This window comes from Petaurus breviceps, unplaced genomic scaffold (assembly GCF_028583685.1).
Source record: "Petaurus breviceps papuanus isolate PSGF00001 unplaced genomic scaffold, PetGlider_PUasm1.0 91041, whole genome shotgun sequence".
NCBI classification, from domain to species: Eukaryota; Metazoa; Chordata; class Mammalia; order Diprotodontia; family Petauridae; genus Petaurus; species Petaurus breviceps.
In genome coordinates, this window is record NW_027187400.1 from 12,725,359 (window position 1) to 12,749,242 (window position 23,884).

General features: G+C 43.8%; 2 protein-coding genes across 7 annotated transcripts in view; both read left to right on the plus strand.

Moving 5' to 3' along the window:
• HP1BP3 (heterochromatin protein 1 binding protein 3) overlaps positions 1-23,884 on the plus strand; it is a 483,172-nt gene that overhangs the window by 396,366 nt on the left and 62,922 nt on the right. The window lies entirely within an intron of this gene.
• Positions 1-23,884, plus strand: part of EIF4G3 (eukaryotic translation initiation factor 4 gamma 3) — a 411,795-nt gene that overhangs the window by 366,635 nt on the left and 21,276 nt on the right. For all 6 annotated transcript variants that reach the window (XM_069079469.1, XM_069079465.1, XM_069079464.1 and 3 more), the window contains 10 exons: positions 1,660-1,806; positions 2,586-2,822; positions 4,157-4,261; positions 8,829-8,961; positions 9,912-10,006; positions 11,680-11,773; positions 12,912-13,029; positions 14,447-14,667; positions 16,845-16,960; positions 17,555-17,727. In XM_069079469.1, the coding sequence (XP_068935570.1) occupies positions 1,660-1,806; positions 2,586-2,822; positions 4,157-4,261; positions 8,829-8,961; positions 9,912-10,006; positions 11,680-11,773; positions 12,912-13,029; positions 14,447-14,667; positions 16,845-16,960; positions 17,555-17,727 (1,439 nt within the window). The remainder of the gene's footprint in view (positions 1-1,659; positions 1,807-2,585; positions 2,823-4,156; positions 4,262-8,828; positions 8,962-9,911; positions 10,007-11,679; positions 11,774-12,911; positions 13,030-14,446; positions 14,668-16,844; positions 16,961-17,554; positions 17,728-23,884) is intronic.

Consider the following 23,884-nt stretch of genomic DNA (forward strand, 5'->3'; position numbering starts at 1 on the left):
GGTAACCCTACTGGATTCCATTAATCATGGGAAATCAGCAACAATAACAACATGTTATCATTTATGTAGCACACTTCCCCCATCATTTAACCCTCACAACAGCTATGGGGGAGGAGGTGCTGTTATCTTCATTTTATAGATGAGGAAACTGAGACTGAGAGAGCTTAAGTGCCTTATGACTTTTGATCACAAAACTAGTAAGAGATTTGAGGGTAGTATTTGAACTTTTGAACTTCTGATTTCTAGTTCAGCACTGCACCACCAAGCTGTTTTATCAATTCTAGGACAAACTACTCATGCAAACTTAGTCTTAGTCAATAAATATTTATTTATTAAGTGTCTGCCCTCAGAGAGCAGGGGTCCTTCTGGCTTTTATCTGAGTGTTCAGGATGTGCAGTTGTTCTGCTAACTGGTGTTATTAAATTCCTCTGGATGGTTGAAGGCAGCGTGTCAGAGTCTTCACCTTTTTTCCACTAACAGCACACAAACAGTATGGCAGAGTGAGGATGAGCTAGAGCTGGGTTCAAGGCCAGGCTGTGCCACTCTCACTGCTGTGAGACTGTGGACAGCTCCCAGCATTCTCCATGACTGAAAGGTGCCAAGGAGCCCTCTAAACTGGGTGGTCCATCCCAGGCATTATCACCACATGTCAACAGTCATGTATAGAATGTCTGTGTAGAGTAGTATATTAGAAGTATAATGACATTCTCGGCCTGTGCACTTGGCCATGTTGTGTTAGAGTCATGGGATTTTGTCATCATTCAGTGGGAGTAATAGTTTTGTTCAATAGCTGTTTCAATGGCCTTTTTTTTTATCATTTAAACAATTATAAAAACTCCTCTATATTTGGTCGCTTTCTTATAGTTGTAGAAAACAGTTATTCAGCAGTTGTACTTTAGAGTTGGGGCTGAAGACTTTGTGCTCCATGGCTTCCTCTAGTTTTATACCTTGGGGTTGGGCCTATAAATCTTGTGAGTGTCTCTAGCCTAAGTGACCCTCTGATGTGGGCCCTTTATTATGTCCTCACTTATTAATAAGACCATGCTACTTTAAAAGTACCTCTTCCTTCCCCCCCCCAACACACACACACACACACACACACACACACAAGGCAGGGTTTTTTAGACTGGAAAAGAAGATCAGACATAAAATGTTATTCAGAGTGGATGCAGCCTGGCATTCCCAGAAATATCCCACAAGTGACTAGGTGTGTCTCAGTAAGCTCCAGTGACCTCTTGCCCTTTGGTCTCCAAACAAGGTTCACACCTAGATGAATTTTTCTGTGTCTGGGAAGACTTTTCTTACCTATTCTTCTGTCATTTGTAACTAGGGACTTGTTTGGTTGGTCATCAAGGTGCAAAATTAAAATGCTCTGGTTGGTTTAAATTTAGGAGCATTGGCATCAAAAAACAAAGCAACAGGGAATCGCTGATGAGAAAGGAATGTCCATTGTTTCCTGGATAAAATGCAATGAAATTCTTCCAACTAAATTTAGAAATGCCTATAGCTGTGACTACCATGATGCTTTTGGCAAGATCCTTAGCTTGCACTCAGTCAGGCCCTGGGAAGGGTTCCTGACCTCTGTGACAACAGAAAAAGGTGTCTTGGTGGCTCTCAAAGTAACCCTGTTGCTTTGTATGCTTCCCTGTCTGAATACAGCTAAAAGTGCCCATGGCTGACAAGCCTGGGAACACAGTGAACTTCCGAAAGCTACTCCTGAACCGCTGCCAGAAAGAGTTTGAAAAAGATAAAGCGGATGATGATGTCTTTGAAAAGAAGCAGAAGGAATTGGAGGCGGCCACTGCGGTAGGTATTGCTGCAGATGAGAGCAGTCTGTGCCATTGGTGGGCTTGCAGTCAGTGAATATGCCCAGTATATCCCTGCTGCACATGGGGAATGGACCAACACCTGCCTGGGTGTGGATGCAACATGGTAGTCTATAAGGACTACCTCGTTGTTATAAAAGGGGCGTTTCCTTTTCCTTTTTTGTTTTTTTGCTTTTTGGAGGGCAATTTGGGTTAAGTGACTTGCCCTTACAGCTAGTATGTGTGTCAAGTGTCTGAGGTCAAATTTGAACTCAGGTCCTCCTGACTCCAGGGCCGGTGCTCTATTCACTGTGCCACCTAGATGCCCCAAAAGGGGTGTTTTCTAATGTTTTATAAAGAAGAAGAGATTTAGGACATAATTGTCCTAGATCCCTAAAGGGATTAGATTTATTTTGTTGAGTTCCAAAAGGCAGGACAAGGGCCAGGAAATTGCAGGGGGGTGGATTTTGCATCTTGGCATTGCAAATGTCCAAAAATGGATTGGACTCCCTCATATGCAGGGTTTGCTTCCTCCTTACTTGGAGGGCAGGTGTTCATCAAACATATTAGGAAGGAAGCTCTTGATTGGAGTAAGAGAATGAACCAAATGATCTTTCGAGTCCATTCTAGTTTTTAAGATGAGTAACCCATCCATCAGGGGCCTTGTTTGCTCATTTCAAGAAAGAGTCCTGAAGCTTTGCGGTACCAAGGCTCTTACCCTCCCCAAGGTTAGGTTCTAATGATTCACTGTAGCTTCCCTGTCTTGCCATCCTACTGTAGCCAGAGGAGAAGACAAGACTTCATGATGAACTAGAGGAAGCCAAGGACAAAGCCCGGCGAAGATCCATTGGCAACATCAAATTCATCGGAGAGCTCTTTAAACTCAAAATGCTTACGGAGGCCATCATGCACGACTGTGTAGTGAAACTGCTCAAAAACCATGACGAGGAGTCCCTCGAGTGTCTGTGCCGCCTGCTCACCACGATTGGCAAGGACCTAGACTTTGAGAAAGCAAAGGTAAAGGAAGAGCTGGCACCTAACAGGAGAACCCAGGATTTCTGTCCCAGGGAGTCCTTCCACAGTGTGCTTGATTCTTTATGCCCATTTTTCCTTTTTTGTTTTAAGTAAATTTTCTTTCTTAATTAAAAAAGCATTTATTTTCTCTCCTTTCCCACCTATACCCAACCCTGAAGAAAAGGAAAAAAGAAAAACAAAACTCTCATAACAGATATGCATAGTCAAGCGAAACAGATGTGTATATTGTCCACATCAAAAAAAGTGTGTCTTGTTCTGTGTCTTGAATTATCCCTCCCCACTGCGTCCAGAGATGGGCAGTGGGCTTGATCGTGGGTCCTCCGCAGTCCTGGCTGTCATTGCATCAATCAGAACTCTTAAAAACTTTAAAGTGTTGTTCATGTTTATAGTGTTGTTTTTACTATATCAATTATTCTCTCAGTTTTAGAAAGCAATTTGGACCTGCCACTAAAAGGTCACTAAAGTGGGCAGATTCTTTGACACAGAAAAATTTCTACGAGACCTGTGTCCCAAAGAGATTAAAGAAAGAGAAAAAGGACTATAGGTACAAAAGTGGCATCTCCCAAGTTTTCAAAGACCTGGAAATTGAGGGAGTGCCAACCAGTCAGGTCCTGGTCTGAATGTAAGGTCTGAGTGTGCTGCAAGAAATGGCAGAAGTGAGGGCTCCGTTTTCCCTCTCCCTGTACTGTGGAAGCTTTCATGTCATAAGCATGAGTACCTGTGAGCATGTACACTCATGCTTGAGGGGGCCCACGAAGGGCAGGGTTGTGGTTGTGGGGTCTCAGCCATGTCTCTGGGAGCACTTGTGCAAGGGCTTTTGTCACAGTGTCTTTGGGACACCAGGGAGACCCATGGAAGCTAAATTTGTGTGAGTGTTCCATGGCCTTCCGTTTATAAGATCTGGAGAATGTAATTTCTCAGCATTGATCCTGTTGCATGTAGGAGATAGTGTAGCACAATGGGAAGAGCACTGGCTCTTGGAGTCAGAGAACCTGGGTTCAAATCCCACATGTGTGACCTAAGGCAAGTCCCTTTACTTCTTGGGGTCTTGGTTTCCTCACCTGCCAAATGAGAAGTTGGACCAGATGACATCTGAGCTTCTCTCCAGCTCTGGAGCCATGATCCTTTGACCTGCCTCCAGACCTGTTATCAGGGGTTCCTCAGAGTTTGGTGATGCCCATGCAGTCAGCAGCATTCTATGTGGTGTTCTCCTCTGTGGTGTAGTGGTGCTTGGTGTTTCCTAGTGCTGCAGCATCAGTGTTATGATAGGATTCACTCTGCATCTCTGTAGATACTGATGATTCTATTTCTGACAGCCTCGTATGGACCAGTATTTTAATCAGATGGAGAAGATTGTGAAAGAGAGAAAAACGTCATCTAGGATCCGCTTCATGCTTCAGGATGTAATCGACCTAAGGCTGGTGAGTGGGGAAGCAAACCCTTTACTCTGACTGATTTTCAGGGCATATTCTCATAGATGTAGTAATTGCTCAGAAACAACATAAATATTATTCTTAAATTATATTTGATGTTTGTACCTAAAAAATAAAAGTATCCTGAAAATTATGGAACAAAGAAGCAAGACTGTATTTGACATTAAAAAGTTTCCCTTTTCCTTTTCCTATTGTCAGCTTTGGTGAGTTTCCCACTAGCACCACTTACTCCAGAATTTCTTCCTCCTCCTTATCTTCCTTTCCTCACATTTTCCCTGAACATGTAGAATTATTTCTTGCAATAAATATTTTCTCTGTTTCTAGCCCTAGCCTTGGTCCTTTCAGTTCAGTCCAGTAGACACCGTATCTACTGTGTGTAACTTTATGGGACATTGCAGACTTTTCAAAACCAAGTTTGGCTTCAAAGAAGAGCTCTTACCACCTCCCCTTATTCCTTTGCAAAAGGAGGTACCTGGACATAGACTAGTGAAGAGGAACATCATGCTTTTTAGATGTGTTGATAGGTTTTGATGAAGTTTTTTCCTCTTTTTTTTTTAATGAGAGATAGCTCTCTGGACTGGGAAAAGAAAGGAATACAGGGGAAAATAAAGGTGATATGAAAACAAGAGAATCAATCAAATTCATTAAAAGAAAAACAGAATGTTAACTCTTTGAGGGCAGAAACTGTTTTTGCCATTCTTTGTATCCGTAGCACTTAAGAACAGTGCCTGGTCCATAGTAGCTGCTTAAAAGATGCTTTGTTGACTGACTGAGATATCAGTGTGTGCGTGAAGGGGAGCAGGCTGAAAAAAGTCCTTTGTCCAGGCCATCAGCACCTTCTTCACATGATGTGTCCCTGACATCTGCTGTATTCTTGCCTTAGAGGTTTCTGAGAATTGAAAGAATCTTAAAACTTCCTCCCCAGGGACCAGAGACCACTTCCAAAAGGACCCATTGCTTTGAACTTACTTACATCCCTTTACCAGCTGCCCATTCATGTCTATTAAGTCTGTACTGATTGATCTGCCCATCGCACACACAAATCTCTCAGGCTTTCATTCTTGTTCCATACTGCTGTTTGAGGATCTTCTTTCATCTTCTCTCTTGTTATCTAAAGCAATCCAGTTCTTCCAGGAAATTCACCAAAACACTCTCTCTCACCTCAGGTTAATATTGTGAATCCCAGAGTTGTTAAAGTTCTCAGAAACAAGTCTTATCCACACCTGAAAAAGAATCCCTTCTTCATAGTTAACATCAATTTCATTTCCCCTGTAACTATTCTCCTCTCCAAGATAAACACATCCAAATCCTTAGAGCTAGTACTTCTATGATGGAACCTTGCGTCATTTCACCATCTTGATGGCCCTCTCTGAAAGTGCTTCAGCTTGTCATCATCCTTATAATCAACGTGAAAAGTCTTCGTCTGACACCAGAAGTAAAGAGTGGAGCTAGGAAAAGACAAGGAAGGAGATAGCTCTTAAAACTGTAAAATTTTGTTTAGAGTGATTGGTAAGCAAGCTGAAATTTCCCTGAGAGAGAAAAAAAGCAGCCAACCAAGTTCACAGAACGAACTTAGATTCTGTAATATCTATTTAAATTTTTACTGCACAGTACAAACATTTTAAGCAATACTACTTGTGATTGCATAATTGAAATCAGAAGACATAAAGAAATTACTGGTAAAACTTTTTCATCACTAAAAGAATAAAATATCGATGTTATCAATAAAAAGAAGTTGTACTCAAATGGGAGAATGTTGTACCCTTAAATAGGTGAATAAAGATGTTAGGGGAATTTGTTTTGTCAGGTACTTCACGGCATCTAAAGAAACAGTTCATGGGATGCTTGTTCATCTCCCATTATAGACCCACCAGGAAGGTAAATGCAGCTTCAGTGAGTGCTCTCCTACATAGAGGAAGAATTTAGAGAAAACTTTTTTGAAGAATTTAAGCTCTTCCAAACCAAATAAACATACCTTGATACTCAGCAGATGATGAAAATATTCATGTAAACATGGGAGATAGGAGAGAAAATTATTTGCACCATTTGTTAAAGATCAATAAATGGAAGAGGCCAAGACTAATGGACTATCCAGAAGACTCAGACCCACTCATCACAACTGTTCTGTTCAATGAGAGAATCATAAAACACTGGATGACATAAAAAGTAACTTGGCTGTCTTTTAACAGACATTTAATAGCTTGCCTTGGGCATAGAATTCATTTTAGCATCATCTCTTTATCACTCTTTAATTGGGCAGGGCAGCTATAAAAGTAAATATCAAATTAGAAGAAAGGATAAAAATGTGATAAATTATGTATCATTACTGTAGACATCCACCCTCACTGGGTTTAAAAGACTGAAAAAAATAATGAATGGACAAAATTTGACTCTCAACAATGTTTTTTTAAGAAATTTAGCCAAGGGGGCAGCTAGGTGGCACAGTGAATAGAGCACCAGCCCTGAAGTCAGGAGGACCTGAGTTCAAATCCAGCTTCAGACACTTAACACTTACTAGCTGTGTGACCTTGGGCAAGTCACTTAACCCCAATTGCTCTGCCTTCCTCCCTCCAAAAAGAAAAAAAAAAGAAATTTAATCAAGGACCTACATGTGCAAAAATATTTATAGGAGCTCTTTTTGTGGTGGCAAAGAACTGGAAATCAAGGGGATGTCCATCAGTTGGGGAATGGTGGTATTGTGGTATATGAATGTATTGGAATGCTGTTGTTCTGTAAAAAATGATGAGCAGGATAATTTCAGAAAAACCTGGAAAGAATTACATGAATTGATGATGAGTGAAGTGAGCAGAACCAGGAGAACATTGTACACAGTGATCAGCTATGATTAACTTAGCTCTTCTCAGCAATACAGTGATCCAAGACAATTCCAAAAGACTCCTGATGGGAAATGCTAATCACATCCAGAGAAAGAACTATGCAGTCTGCATCAGATCAAAGCATACTATTTTCTCTCCTTTTTTTTTGGTTATTTTAAATTTTTCTTTCTCGTGGTTTTTCCCTTTTGTTCTGATTCTTCTTTCACAACACGACTAATGTGGAAATGTTTAACATGATTGTACATGTATGACCTGTATCAGATTTCTTGTTGTCTTGGGGAGTAGATAGGGAAGGGAGGGAGGGTGAAAAGTTTGGAACTTAAAATTTTACAAAAAGGGATGTTAAAAGCTATCTTTACATGTAATTGGGGAAAAAATACTATTGGGAGGAAAAAGGAACTTAACCAACATAGACAGTTGCTAAAACAAGAAAGCTTAAAGAACTTAAGAACTGCCTTGTTAATCAAATACTTAATTTCCTTGACAAGTGGAGTTATGTGGCAGCTCAGCACACTGCCAACATCAAGTACAAGTTCATTGGTCATCTGTGGGGGAACAACTTAAGACTTGGGAGAAGATTTGGTTCAGTTTCTTCTAAGATCAGTTCAGGAGAAAATGGCCCTATAAGATTCAAGAACCAGACCAGACTGATAGTATTCATTTCTAAAAATCAAAGGAAAATGACAAATAGATTTGAAATGAAACAGATCTGTTTTTATTTTTAATCTTGATCTGTTCTCATCAACAATGATAGTGGAAATGCCACATTGGTATTTGAGAAAGCTGCAAGGATCTAGGTTCAAATCCCATCTCTGATGCTTTCCGTGTGTCTTTGGCAATGTGACCTTGGGCAAATCACTTAACCTCCATGGGCCTCAGTTTCCTCATCTGTAAAGTGAGGGAGTCAAGTTTAGATGACTTCTTAAGGTCCTTTCCAGCTCTGTGAGAGTTGAAGTTGTAAAAAGCAACTGGATGTAACCAAATAATTGCTGGCATTTACATGGCCCTTTAGTGCATATAAATGCTTTATGTTATCTAATTTGCATGCAGATGAGATCAGTGCTGGAGGTGACAATATGCTGGACCTACAGCTGAGTGGGAAAAGGGAGATTTGAGCTGGATTGTATATGGGAAATTACCCATTGAAGGCTCCCTAAAGTCCATATCTTTAACAAGACTGTTCTCAGAACTCTGTGTGGCTACTCATGATTCATGGGAAACCATGATCTCTTAGTAATCCAAATTAAAAAGAACCGACAGGACACAGTTCACAGTTTAACAAGTAACAAATGATGGGGCACTCATACACAAGAAGTGGCATAAAAGGGATCATAATTAATCACCAAAGGTTTAGGCATAACTTGTACGAAGTTTAAGACAGTAACAGATGGATAGCTCAAGTGGCTTCTTGATTGCCCCAAGATATTAAAAGAACCAGGGAAAGACTTTTGATATGTTGGCTGGGTTTGCAAAAAGACACGGACAAGAATCACAGAGAATGAGAAGGCCACAGAAAAGTCAGAGATCCACCTTACTTCCCCTTGTGCACATTTTGTTGTGGGTCTTTCCTAGCTCAGCCTTACTCATCTCATTTTGTAGAGAGGAGGCTCCCGAGGGTTGTCCTCGGCTACCCAGCGTAATGGTGGAGCCAAAAGGCCCTGGTCTCCTGGTCCAGATGTTTTTTAAGTCTTTTCTCTTCCCCTTTACTCCTTTCACAGTGCAATTGGGTGTCCCGAAGGGCGGATCAAGGCCCCAAAACTATTGAACAGATTCACAAAGAGGCCAAAATTGAAGAACAAGAAGAACAAAGAAAGGTCCAGCAGCTCATGACCAAAGAAAAGAGAAGACCAGGTAATTTTTAATGAAAGAATCCAGTGTTAGAGGAATTTTGACTGGGAGGAAGGTGTGGGAAGGAGATTTGGAATGGTTCTTTGTTTGGAGTAGGAATTGGCTGCAAAGGCTCTGAGGAGATTGGTTTTGGAATATGATTGAGTAGATAAATATCATCTAATCATCTAGAATAGTTAAGAAGGAAATACACCAAGTACAGACTGTCTGAATGATGTGGTGGTGAGAACCGTAGACTTGGAGTTCAGTAACTGACTTCACTCTTTATTGGTGGGCTTTAATTTCTGCTTGACTAGTCCTTGCAGGACCTTCCTTGAAGTTAACAGGTGTTCATTTGGGGGACATTTGGTATTGGTATTTATTGTGACTGTAGATGGTCTCCATCTGGTGTTGGGAGCCCACTGGAGATAGGCTCCCCTGCACCTCTATCTCAAGTGTTAAAACCTTCTGAGGGTTGTGAGGCTCAGCCCCACCGTGTTTATAAAGTGCTTCATAACTATCTTTGCTTTGTTTTTATTACACACAATTTCTTTTTTTTTTTTTTTTTAAGCAATCGGGGTTAAGTAACTTGCTCAAGGTTACACGGCCAGTTGTTTCTGGGTGTGCTGCTAAGTATCTGAGCCCGGATTTGATCCCCAGGTCATCCCGACACTGGAGCCGGTGCTCTTACTCGCTGAGCCACCTGGTCGCCCCTAAACAATTGGGGTTATGTAACTTGCTCAAGGTTACACGGCCAGGTGTTTCTGGGTGGGTGCTAAGTGTCTGAGCCCGGATTTGATCCACATGTCATCTCGACACTGGAGTCGGTGCTCTTACTCTCTGCGCTACCTGGCCGCCCCTACACACAATTTCTAAGTCACCCAGTTAGTTGACTGACTTTTGAAAAGCACCCCCTGAGTGCTCAGCACAGTGTTGTGAGGGGGGTGTGGAACTCATTATGCCTATTTTTGTAGGTGTTCAAAGAGTGGATGAAGGAGGGTGGAACACTGTGCAGGGGGCCAAGAACAGCCGTGTGCTGGACCCCTCCAAATTCCTCAAAATCACCAAGGTGAGCCTCCTGTCTTAAAAGGGCTTTAGAATCATTCCAAATGCACCTTGTTTTATAGGAACCTTATTTACACAGCATAGGTAGAGAAGATAGTCCCCAAACCAGGACAACATGAGTTCTCGAGCCCCACCTCTGTCACCTGCCGGCTGTGTGACCGCAGACAAGTCACTACTCCTCTCAGTGGCCTGACATTCCCATGGGAAGCATCATGAAAAATTAAAAACAACTCTGGACCTGAGTCCTGGCTACTCACTAGCTATGTAGCTTTAAGCCTCTCTGAACTTCATTTTCTTCATCTGTAACATGGGAACTACCTACCTCAGAAGGGTTGTGAAGAAAATGCTTTATGAACCGTCATGACCCTCAGCGTGCTTTGCTTAGCTGACTGTTGTTATTTAACGTTTTAACCAATACCATGGATAAAGACATGTCTGAGTAGGCGGCTTCGTCAGATAACGGCAGTAAACAAGTGTCATTGTCCAAATGGTGAGCCTCCCAGAAGGAATGAGCTTCTCCAGGCTGAACCAAGATGCCATCTTGGAGCTCCCACAGAGCCTTGCTGGCGCGTGGTCTGAGGGCCCTGACTTTGGGTTCCTTTGGCATTGGCTTTTCAGAAATCCAGGCTACTTCCATGACTTGCTGAGGCATTAGAAGAAGACTTTAGTGGGCATTGCAAACATTTTCTGACTTTTAAAACTAATAACGTAGGCAAATAAAATCCCTGGATAGAGACAGCAGAGCAAAGGAGCACCTTCCTTGAACAGTGCTCAAGCATTTGTGAGTCCACATGTTAAATTATTTTTCCTTTAGTGGAATTGCACTATTGAGATCAGAAAAGTAGTATTTAGTGACAGCTGTAGATGGGGAGCCCAGCATGGAGTCAGGGGGCCTGGGGGCTGAGGCTTGGCAGCTGCAATTCCATGGTCTCCTCTCTGAGAAATGCAGGCATGGACAGACAGCCTTGTGTTTACTAAGGCCTCGCATGGAGGCCAGATGGCCCAGGGGAGAGCATGGCTGTCCCCGGAGGGCGGGCAGCTGGCCAGAGAGGCATCTCGTGTAGGATGGTGGAAGGCGTGGCTTAGGAGGCCGCATAGTTCACGCTTTGCCCCTGACTCCTTGTAGGACCTTAGGAAGTCACTTCCCCTCTGTGAGCCTTAGTTTCCTCATCTGTAAAATGATGGGCTTGGACCATGTAACCTGTGATGCCATGATAAAAATGTGAGTGACAATCATTATCATGGTTCCTAGTTGTGTTATGTAAAACGGGATGCTAAAGTGTGCTCAGCCAAAGAGTGGTTAGAGGCCGTCCTCGCCAGGGCGCCCGCACTCCTTCCCTGTGTCCTCATTCATCGCATGCTCACTTTCCCCTCACAGAATGCTGCTTAACTGTGTCCTTAACCTGGTGTTCGGGGTGACTCGTGGTGTTGTTTTGTTTTCCTGTGTCTTGTGTCTTACGATCCTATGGAGTAGTAGCTAACAAGTATTCATTTGGGGGAGAATTGGGTATTGCTCTTCCTTGTGGTGCATATGGCCTCCATTTAAGGCTGGGGGGCGGGGGGCGGGCGTTATAAATAGGCTGCCCTGCACCTTGATCCTGAGTGTTAGAACTTTGACCACAGGCTTGGCTTCTGTTGGTTGCTGCCCATATTCAACTAAGCTCCCTTATGTTCCAGCCCACAATAGATGAGAAGATTCAACTTGTGCCTAAAGCCCAGTTGGGCAGCTGGGGGAAAGGCAGCAGCGGGGGAGCAAAAGCAAGTGACACGGGTAAGTGTAGGGAACTTAGGAGGGGTTCCCAGTCACCCCCAGAGAAAGGCCTCATAGACTGCTCAAGAACTCCTCTTGGGCTTTTGTCAGGGTTCGGAGCGGAGGCTGTCACCAAACTCTGCGTTCCGTTTCAGTCCAGCAGTCTGCTTGAGGCCTCCCCCCCTCCCTTCAGTTCTCACAAGTTACTGCATCCCTTCTCCCATTCTGTGTTCCTTTGTCACCCTTCTTAAGCATTGCTACCATGCCCTCCCCACCCCGCCCCCCATTAGTACCTGAAGAACAGGGATCTAGTTAATGTTCTTTCACCCTCAGTGCTTTTACGGGAATGAAGTTCAGATACGCTTTGGACAGGAATGTATTAATGCTTCTCAAGCCCTTTTTGACTTTTATTCTCACCATTTCCTAGAAAATCTCTCCTTCCTCTCCTCTCCTATTCTCTCCTCTTCTCTCTCTCTCTCCTTTCTCCTCTCTGTCTCTTTCTCCTTACACACACACATAGACACACACACAGACATACACAGACACACACAGACATACACAGACACACACAGACACACACAGACACACACAGACACACACACACCCTACCTCTGTCCCACCTTTGCAAATATTATCCATCCTTCTCAACTCTGAGCTCAAGTGCTTCTTCTCCAGGAAGCTCTCACTGATCCCTCCCTCTCAGTTGCACTGTCGTTTCAAACTCCTATATTGTTATGGGGAAGGGAAAGAAAAGAACCATTTATGTAGAGCTTTCTACATGCCAGGCACTGTGCTGAGCGCTTTTTTTACAAATAGGATTTTACTTGATTTTGCTTTTATTCGTATACCTACATATGCCATATTTTATAGTTATTGAATATTTGTTTTTGCAATAATTTTCTTCCCCTTCAACAAGACTCTAGACTCCACAAGGAAGAGTAGGAAACATGTGTTGCCTGTCCTTGCACCTCCCTCAGCACCTCACATGTCGTTCTTTCATAGGGAGTTACTTGAGGAGTGATTGTTTGGTGAAGAAACCTTCCTCTTAGCAGCCCTGGGGGAGGCAGCCAGTCATCCACAGTCATCTTTAAAATGTTAGCTCATGCTTTTTGTGCACTCCTTTGATGTCTCTCTTTTCTAAATCTTTCACCATATCTAGACTCCTTACGATCAAATGCCACGAGTTTGAACAGATTTTCTGCTCTGCAGCCTCCAGTATCATCTGTGTCTACTTCGTCTGCCCCTCTGGAGTTTGACTCTCGAAGGGCCTTAACTAGGTAAGAGGAACTATCCTGCCTGCTCTGGTGACAAATGGGGCCCTGGGACCAAGGTTCTGAAGCTGTGAAGTCAGGGAGAGGACAGCCATTGCAACAGTACACTGTCTTTAGCCCCTGTTTGTGACCTGGACTTTTCCTTCCTCCTCGACTTCTTGAGGCTCCTTATACTGTGAAGCCCTGGGTAGGGCCAGAAAACCAAAGGTGCCCAGAAAGAAAATCTCTCTTAGAGATTGTGCCAGCATTGCAGGGTCTGCAGGGAAGAGAGGAGCATCCTCGCTTCATTAGGTCCCATCGGGTCAAGTTAGAGTAACTGTGCCCCTCCCCTTCTCTGTTTCACTTAATCTGGTTTCCATTTCCCATCTCAGTTTCTCAAGTCTCTTTTAGCTTTTCTTCTCCCATTATGTGAAATTTAGGATCCTGGCATTCTCTTCTCCCCTTTAAACACCAAAATGTGGTTACATCTGACCATTTGGAGTAGTAATCTTTCTAAAATGCACTCTGTATGGTCCTGTCTTTTTAAAGAGATTATCCTAAACATTATTCAGACTTGGTAACTTGGCCTCATCACTCAGTATTAGCTGTGGTGTCCCATCTGTCTGACTGTCTGTCACATAGCAGGTCTCCTGGGGACTTGGGAGTTCTAGTTCAGCCCCAGGGCTGTCTCTTTCAAGGCCTGTGGCTGTTTCCCACAAGCTTTCTGAGTAGTCCCCCTTTAGCACCCTGCTGGGTGTGATTTCTCACTGTTGCTGGGCTGCCCACCCAAAGCAGGCATCTTTGCTCCTCTATTCTGACTTGGTCCTTCTGATGTGCTGTAGCCTGGGAAACCAGATTAGGAAATCAAGAATCCTTGTTCAAAAAGAGTTGTGTGACTTCTGTGAGGGCCTCTGAAAGTCTTCTCTGTGTAAAGCAGGTAGTAGAAGGGCACTGTCTACTATGACTGCTTAGTCTCTGATTGCTAGCGGTCTTCCTCATAAGTGAGGTCCTTAGGAAGGGCATCAGGCTTTAGTTCTCTGACTAGTCAGCTTTGAACTAGCCCTTAAATCTCTTCCGTCCTACAGCTTATTCTTTTTATAGGTATTTGAACCTTTTAAAAATTGAGACAAGTGAAAAAAAAATTATTTTTATCATGATGAACATCTCTTTATCACCTAGGAAAACAGAATAGTTTTAATAAAAACTCCCTGTGGTACTTTCTTACCTCATACATTGGAATGCTGTAGAGATTATTCTGCTTTTTCATGTATTTGTAAATTGTTGAGGAAAAATCTCTTGAATATGTGTCTGAAAATTATTATTCAATTCGTATCGTGGTTTTTGAGGATCAGCATTATTAAACAGCTTAAAAGCTAGGGGATTATTTGCTCTTGTAAAGTCTGACTTGACCTTCCTTTTGAAGAAATGTTGTTTTGTGTTGAAGTCGAGGAAGCATGGGCAGGGAGAAGAATGACAAGCCACTTCCCTCTTCAACGCCTCGTCCAAACACCTTCCTGCGTGGTAGCAGCAGCAAAGATCTGTTAGACAATCAGTCCCAAGAAGAACAGCGACGGGAGATGCTTGAGACTGTGAAACAGCTAACAGGAGGCATGGACGTGGACAGGAGCAGTACGGAGGCAGACCGCAGCAAGACGAGGGAAACAGGTGAGCCATTGGGCAGAGATAGGGCTCTGGGTCCCAGGATCTGTGGCCATTGCCTCAGGGTATGGGGGAAGAGACAGAACTGACTTGGGATACCTGAAGACAGAGGATGCATACATACCAGGCAGGACTGCAGCGCTGACAGAGTTAAACCCCATTTTCAAAAACATGTCATTGGCTTGTTCTGACTGTCTGACATATGACTCATGATTCCCCTGCTTCTTCCCGCATGTTTCAGTGAGCCGGGGGGCTATGTTGCCATCCAGTGCAGCAGTCTGGTAATCTCCCTCTACCATTGCCCTTGGCTTACCTTGTCGTATGTGGGTGTTACAGCCCATCTACTTGGTGTAAGCATGCCCTCCTTGAAGACACCCACACTACCCGGGCATCCTGTGGTTGTGTATTGTATAAAGCATGTATGTGCTTGGAGGGGTCTTCCACGACTTCTTCAGGTTACTGTCTATTGGAATGAACAGTAGTTCTCCCAGGTGACAAAGCCATCCATCATCAAGTCTGTACAGGGCACCTGCATGCACTGCTTCACTGATGGAACTGCAAGCTCTAAAACAGTCTCTTCACTTGTAGCTCTGGGGGGAACACTGTCATGGGGATTTAAAGGTGATTGGAATCTGGCTCCCCATTGGTTCTGGGACTTCAATGCTTCTACCATGGGACAGAATTGGCCTTCTTAATGGCAGTAGCCCCAACTGCCTAGAATGGGGTCTGGAAGAAAAATACATTACATACAATTATGTAATGTCACGGTCCAGACCTTGAACGTTCATGTATGAGTTTCAGTGCCTTTAAGAGGTGATTTTGGAAGTAGATGCAACCAAGTTATTAGAAGTTTTAAAAGTGCTTAAGGAGCTTATGAATTTGTTGTATGAAATGGTCTTTGGTCCCACCACTCTTTTACTAATCTTAGGTCACATGGTGATGTTATTTTATTTTACATGATATTATTTTATTTTGATAAATTTAATCAAAATATGTAATTTGAAGTAAAAGTTGTAGACTCTGTCCTACATCCTGTCAAATCTCATAGTGAGGGAATTGTCGTTAGTGTTTGCCACAGGAGTTGGCAGCACCACAGGTGGGAGGTGAAGGTAGAGTCGCAACCACTGAGCAGTTACAGGAAAAGGCCCGAGTCCTTGTTCAGTGCTGTGTTATCTGTGGTGTAAGATCATGGTGAAGGGAGCACAGAGGGATAGGTGCTGAAATGGTATTCTATTCCCTTTGCATTGTTAACTGCTTGGATGATTTATGCTCCACGGACATGGCTTCATATCCAGGGCTATTCATGGGTCCCATCAACCATGGCTCCTTAAACAGTTCCTCCACCCTCTTCGTGATTGGTCTCTTATTGGCAGTTTCTCAAGATAGTCCATAAAAACCCTTCTGTAGTCTGGATTTCTGAGAGACTATACAATCTGGAAGAAGACTTCCAATCTCTAAAGAATGTGGTTTACCCTTTCCTTTGGTCTTTTGAAGACTAACTTTTCCCCCCAGGGTTTTATCATCTGCGCACTTTTTCTGTCTCGCGTTTGGCTGTGTGATGGCCACTCTTGCATCTAAAGATTACTATTGGAGTCTGCAATCTCTGTATCCCTTGTTTTTTTTTTTTAAGCAATTGGGGTTAAGTAACTTGCTCAAGGTTACACAGCCAGTTATTTCTGGGTGTGGTGCTAAGTATCTGAGCCCGGATTCGATCCCAGGTCGTCCTGACACTGGGGCCAGTGCTCTTACTCGCTGAGCCACCTGGCTGCCCCTAAGCAATTGGGGTTAAATAACTTGCTCAAGGTTACACGGCCAGGTGTTTCTGGGTGGGTGCTAAGTGTCTGAGCCCAGATTCGATCCCCAGGTCGTCCCGACACTGGAGCCGGTGCTCTTACTTGCTGTGCTACCTGGCCACCCCTATCCTTTGTTTATCAACAATCAAGATCATTAACTAGTGAAAAACAGAGTAAAAACAGGGCATAAAATAGCTAGAGTTATCACCTTACTGCTGCTTTTCTTTGTTGCAGTCACCGGAAGCTCTTTAACAAGGATTAATACTCAGCCAGAATTTAGAGGGTTTAATAAACATAAATATTAATAAGCAATTGTGTATTCCCACTTGGGTGAAAGGGCACAATGGTGCCCTTTCTCAATTGTCTCTATCTTTTTTTCCTTACCACCAGCTAAACCAGATGTTCCCACAACTCCAGTTCCTGAAAAGCCTACATTGTCAGAGGAGGAAATGGAGAGAAAGTCTAAATCTATTATTGATGAATTCCTACACATTAATGATTTTAAGGTAAACGAAATAAATATGCAGGATGATGTACATGATAGGGAGTCATATTAAAATGAGGAGTCTTCTGCTGAGATCTGTAAGACCCCCTGTACCCTTGTTCTGGATTTACAGAGTAATCATTAAGTATCTCACAGGGTCTTGGATCCAGTCCCCATTTTACTAAGCTTTCTGTTTTGCTAAATAAGTCAGTTGTGGAGAGTGAATTTAGGGTCAGGGTATTTGATGAGCCAAACAAGGGGAGAACAGCCTTAGGTATTAATATACCTGTGTATAAGTGTATCCATGCATATATTGCTTTTTAATCAAGCTGCATGAATTCACTTGCATTCCCTGGTAAGGAAAGAAGGAAGACTGGCATGTGCAGTTAATCAGATTCTAGAAGGCAACCATATCCTTACACAATCATAAGATAAGTTAAGAGCGTCCCCAGACCAGCTGCTGTGCCACGAATTGTGGCATTTGTCATTTAAGGGCCTGTTTGATGATGCTTTTTATGCCCTTGTCATTCATGTGGAGCCTTCGTTTATTTGGCCCTCTCTGCTGATATTGTGCCAGTTATTAAAGTAATCAAACCACTTTCCATTATTTGAACAGGAAGCCATGCAGTGTGTAGAGGAACTCAATGCACAGAGCCTATTGCCTGTTTTTGTGCGAGTGGGAGTGGAGTCCACCCTGGAAAGGAGTCAGATCACCAGGGATCACATGGGCCAGTTACTACACCAGTTGGTGCAGTCAGAAAAACTCAGCAAGCAGGACTTCTTCAAAGGGTTGGTATCCTCCTCAAGGACAGCCGTCAGTTATCAGACTCTTGGGCGATGGTGAATTGTACAATTATGTTTCCTGTCTGTGACTCTTCTCTCTTTTCAGCTTCTTCCATGGACAGAAATATCCCATGTCCACTGGGCTGTGCTTTGACAACAATTTGCTGATTGTACGGATTCTTTGAGGAGGTGTCTAGTGAGATGTGGAAAGGTTGAAAATACAAATGATAAACTTAGCCAAATAGATTTTATTTGGAGGTGCTGATCTGATTCCCCAAGTAAATGCCACTGCAATCCCATCTCCTTCTTGTAGGCATCGAGGCAGCCAGCATTGATGAAATGCCTACTGTGTGCCAGGCGCGGTGCCAAGTGCCGGGAATCCAAATACTTCCCGTGTGGGCATCCCGCTTTGCTGCATTCTTACTTTAGGTAGTTTGGGGCCGTATAAGAAGGTGAGCTTAGTAGAGAAACCCCAAAATGTGCAGACTCTAGAGAGCTTATCAACTCAGTTCATAAAAACTGCTGCATGAATATCTGAGGTCAAAAGCTTCCTATCCTGGGCAGCTATTGACTTGACATAAAAATGTTTTGTATCTTCCCGCTTCAGAAAAATTCTGACCTTTATGCCCATTGTAGTTCCATGGAAGTTTATAAGTCTTTGGTGTCTCATTCATAGAATCCATTCCAGGTTTGCTTCATTGTGGTTCCTGACAGCATCTCGTCCAATGAAGTTCCAACTGTCACTGGTATTCAGCGTTCAGTTTCTCTTGAATCCTGCCATCCACGTTTGCTGTTAGCTCTGGCATCACAGGTCTCCCAGCCAGTGCCTGCTATGGAAATATCCTCACATACAGTGCATTGAGAGACTAACATTAAACATACAGGGAAAATAATTCATAGGACTGTGTTGAAGAAGGCCTCACGGTATTGGGAAACATCTCCCTGCTAGTCTAATCAGAAGAGTTGGCTCCCAGCAATGACCTGGAGTCTGGTGAAGTTGACTTGTGCCTGTTGAATTTAACAAGGAAATTTGGCACAAATCTCTGTGGTGATCATCGATAAAGGCCATGATGATGGTACCATACATGACCCAGTTCCAAGTCATTGAGATTATATGACTTATTTCCATGATCTACCCAAGGAAAAGACGACAGATGGGCACATACACCATCTCAACGGACAAACTCAACTCAACTCTCATCTATTCTCTAGCAACACCAAAATTCAGGGGGCTCTGGCTGGCTCTATTTGCTTTGATTCCATATTGACATCCAGGAAATTGGATCAGCTGGGGCATTGGGTATACCAATTCATAATTCTCAACCTCTCCCATTGCTACGTATCAGGATAACAAGGCACCTTACCAATGAATGCTATGGAATCTGAAATGGGGGGGAAATGCTGGATTGCACAGTGCCTTACCATCCTCACTCTGTCTCCCCATCACTCCCAGAAGTTTGTCCACATCTGGCATGGGGCCAGGAGATCTATTCCAATCCAGAGCCATTCCAGGAGGTCTGGCCCGGCTGTGGGTCATTCTTGGCTGAGAGGACTCCTGAGAGGCTGGGTTGCTTCCTGGGACACATCAGAAATTCAGGTATGCTCTAGTGCAAAACCTAGACCCAAGCGGATCCCCCAGAAGGCACCTTCTAACAAGGGGGACCTTGTTAGACAACAGCTGGGTGGGTGAGCCTGCTTAACTTTCCCTTGAATTAGTCCTAGGAGCTTCTCTAGCCTGATGATGGATAAGATCAGAAGGGTTCATGAGCAAGGGCTGTTTCAGCCCTAGACAAGATCTTTTCTTGGGACACACTGGCATAATTCCCTAACCTCATATACATGCGTCATCCACAACTTATTTTGGGGAGATGGCGGCTACACCTTGTGGAGGATAAGATTTTGCTTCAGTTGAAAAGGAGACAAGTACCTGCTTGTCACTTCTTCATCCATTTCTCCACCTGTTTACTCAGTAGTGGAGACTGACAGTACTAAAGAAACACATTATGGTCAGGACATAGGAACAGACTACCCTAGACACCCAGGGAAGGCCTTGTGGCATATGAGCCAACTGTGTGCCTTTTTTTTTTTACTCGTGGGATTTCTAGTCCTCCCTAGAGAAGCCATTGGATATCTTGCCACATAAGTGCCTTGGGCCAGGCGCTGTCACCACTTTTAGTTTTTGTGATTTAAGTCACCAAAGAATATCCCTTCTGAATCTTTCCTGGGATGCTGGAAGAACACTGTTGGCTACCTTGCAATGGGGGAAACCCTGGTCCTCAGACATCTTCTCATATGAACCTTGCCTGGCTGGGTGTGATGGTGCTGATTGTCAGGAGAGGAGGGGTCTCTGAGCCCCAGCCCCCACTCTCTTACTCCCCATGAAGCCTTTCCACCTTGTATTTGAAGTATGTGAAGCAAGCCATGCGAGTGTTTCAGCTCTATGTGGGGCGCTTTTCTTTGGAGTGCATCAGGTGTGAGTCTGATGTGCATTTTTGGTAAATCATTAGGCTCTCCTTGAGTGTCCGGCGCCATACAGTCATCTGAATAACTTGCACGTGGTGGGAATTACATTGAGAGAACAAGAGGTAGACATCCATACCGTGCTGTTGACACAGCCATTTTTATTAAGAGTTCAAAACAGTTCTTGTTGTTGAAGTATGCAGTAAAGGTTGTCACATACTCAGAGTGGTTTCTGAGATAACCCACGATCCTAAAACTGCCTTTTTCAGTTTGCAGAAAGCTCTCCCCAAAATGTGGTGTACATGGCCTTCACCTTAGGTTCTGCTATTTTATCTTACTTGAATCCCTTTTTCAGTGGAACCCTTCTTGGTACCCATGGTATTCTTGCCTTTTGGGGGAAAATAATTTTCACTAGCATTTCTGTAGACTACTTAAGCTTTGTGTTCCAGTGCAGTGTTCTGTAGTCTACAGCACTCCATGCAGGTCGCCCAGAAAGGATGTGGATTGAGAAGTGGGTGTGCGTTCTATGCATCCCATAGTTGGATGTTACTGTCCTACATTGACTTTCCTCCTCATGTCTCTCATTAGATTAGTCACAGATTAATACTTTGAAGGGTCTGACTCCTTGAGCATACTTCCCATAGCCCCTCCTTGCCTTCTCACCCTGTACAAGCCCTTCACAGGGGTTCTGCTAGGTCTGCTGGAGGCTTCCTTCTCTGGGAGTGTCTGCTGTACCACTTGAGTTATCCGTCTCTTAAGTTAGTTGCCTCTTTTTCAGGTAAAATGAAGTTTTCCCATTGGTAGTTCCGTATTACAGCTCACTTCCCATCTTTTCCTTAGTTAGCCCCTCCCTTCCTTAGTTCTCTACAGTGTGATATGATTCCACCTCTGCACAATGTCACAAGAAAACACTCAGTGCCAACCTCAGTACTGAGGCAGCCTGGGCTAGCAGGAAGAGCACACTGCGTCTGAAGAGACCTGAGTTTGGATCCTGGTTCTGCCAATTCCTAGTGGACCCTAGGAAGGTCCCTCCCCTCTCTGGGCTTCTGTTTCCTCATCTGTAAAATGAAAACATTGGATTCGATGATCTCTAAAGCCTGTGATACGGGTTCTTCCTTTCTAGTTGAATGACACTCATTTCAATTCCGCACACCTTTCCTGAGAATCTACAGTATGTCCAGTCCTGTTCTGAGCACCATGGGGGACACAAAGAAGAATTAGATGAGGTCCCTACCCTCGTGGAGGCTGCAGTTTGGTAACATCAGTCGTGTTCTGGAATTAGACGTGGTTTTGTGCCACAATTCAGTAGAGTGGATGTGGTCTTTGCTGCATACCTGGATGCATGAAGAACATAGGGGCCAATACTCTATAAACATTGGGGTCTTAAAAGTATTTGCCACCCCTAGGAGATGTTGGACCTTTTACCTGACTACCAAGCAAGCATAACTCCGTCAGTTTACTGTTATCCAAGAGATGTCCTCTCCATGGGTCATTTTAGAGTGAATTGGTCCCTGTTGTATGCCTGCTGCTTCCAAGATGTTGTACTAGCATAAGACACCATCCATCCCCTGCCCTTGTAGAGCTCATAGTCTGGAGGGTTGGGGAGGCAAAATCGGGGGGAATGGTGGAGGGAGAGGATGCAACAATGAAAACATCTGTTATACATACACACGTGCACACACAGAGTTTAATAAGGGTGTAAGGTATGTGAACCAAGGGTCACTTGAATGCTGGGAGGGAAAAAGGTTCAAGGGATAGAGAGTTTCATGGAGGACCAGCAGGTAAGTTGAATTTCAACAAGTGGCTGGGGACAGGGAGGACATTCCCCAGGTGAATGTGGTATATTTCAAAGGTGGGAAGCTCTGTGTATCAGGGATCACCTGAAAGAAGACCAGCAGCCTGTTACCGACACCCCAGCCTGTGCACTTTCTTTTGTGACGCTTTGTCTTACATTGATGGAGCCTTTAGAATAGTTCCGCCGTCACCTGCTGTTGATCAGCAGTTCACAGACAGGCTCCTGTTCGAAGTTGTGCGTTAGCCTCTCTTGAAAGCAGTGTGTCCTTCCAGCTTGGGGTTATCCTGCTTCACTTTCCTGTGCAATGACAACTTGGCTATTCTGCCCTGATTTTTGCAATGGCCATCCCATTGGGATTTTTTGGTGCCAATGAGATTGTTCTTGAAGACTTCATTGTTAGTGATCTTGTCATGGCATCATAGAATATTAACACTTATTGGGAACCTTAAGAGATGAGTGAGCCCTGTTCATTTTACAGAGGAGGAAAATGTGGCCCTGCCAACCATGACTTTCTCAAGGCTACCAAACAAGAGCATGGCAGGGCTGTGATCAAACCTCCTGAAACCAGGTCCAGCCCTTTTCTCCCAGTCCTACTGCTTCCCTCCTTGTGCCTCCACAAGAAGTTCTGTTGAGTTAGTGGCATCAGCCAGCTGCTCAAGAGGCCCCAGGTGGCACATGGCACAGGTCCCAGTATCACAGCAGCATCTACAAAGAGCTATCATGTCATCTAGACCTTCCATTTGGTTTGAGGAAGGATGTCACCAAGGTGACAAATGCCCAAGACGCTCCTGCCTTCTAGACCCTGCTTTCTACTTAGAATTGTAAGATCTGAGAGCTTAACAATGAGAATTAGAAGTGAACTGGTTCCCTCAATCCGTAGGAGAGGACACTGGCTTGTTGGTCAAGGAGTTTGACACCGCATGGGGGTATTCTCCAGGTGGCAATCTTCAGGTTGCTACTTTGTTCAAGACCTTGAGGATCTGTGATTTTGTCAGTGTGAGTGTTCATTCTACCAGCAGAGACCACAAAGCCTTCATTGCTTTAAAAGATTATGGCCTTCGTGAGGTGCTGTAGCTAAAATGTACTCTGCAGCCAACCTCATAATGATCCTCTGTGATGTAACACGTACTCAGATACTAGGCCATTATCCAGAACCTTTCCAGCTTGGTCAAAGCCACCAAGGCTTATGTTATTGGCATAGTCTTGAGAGTGCCACTGAAGCATCAGTGTAGGAGTATTGTGCCCAGTCACTGATGAAACATCTTGACCCGCATTTACAGGCCCTCCTTCAGGATGGAAGCCACAAGTTTGGCCTGCTTTGTGTTGTACGCCTACCATCAGCAGGCTGGAGTTTCTTGAAAGCCCCATGATTTATTTCTGTTGAGGCTCACAAGCTTACTGAGTTGGTGGAAAAGTATAAGACATCTAAAAATGTATTTTCCCAGATTCTGACTTCCCTGTTATATCCTTAAGCTACATAGAACATTTCAGTAGCTTAGATGTATATATGGCACTTAAAGCTGTCAGTGTGGAAAAGGTCGCCGCATTTCACAAAACACTTGATTTCTTAAGTCCTCTGTTTTGTGCTCATTTACTGACATTTCCAGCTCTGGAAATTAGGAAAATAGCCGTGAGCTGGGAGGCAGGAAATCAGGGACTGAGCTGCTTCCCTTCTTGGAGCCTCAATCCTTCTGGATGAGATTGTGAAGAAAACACAGTAGAAACTTGAACTAGCATTATTTATTGACACTCATGAAGGCCAAAGGCAAGGTTTTTAATTAGTAGGTTTCTGTAGACAGTCTGATTTTTAAAAAATTCTAATTAATCCTTCAGGCTTTTTGTACCTGTCTCATTCTCTCCATTAAATTGCTTTATCTTGTTTTTATTGATAACATTTGTATTTATATC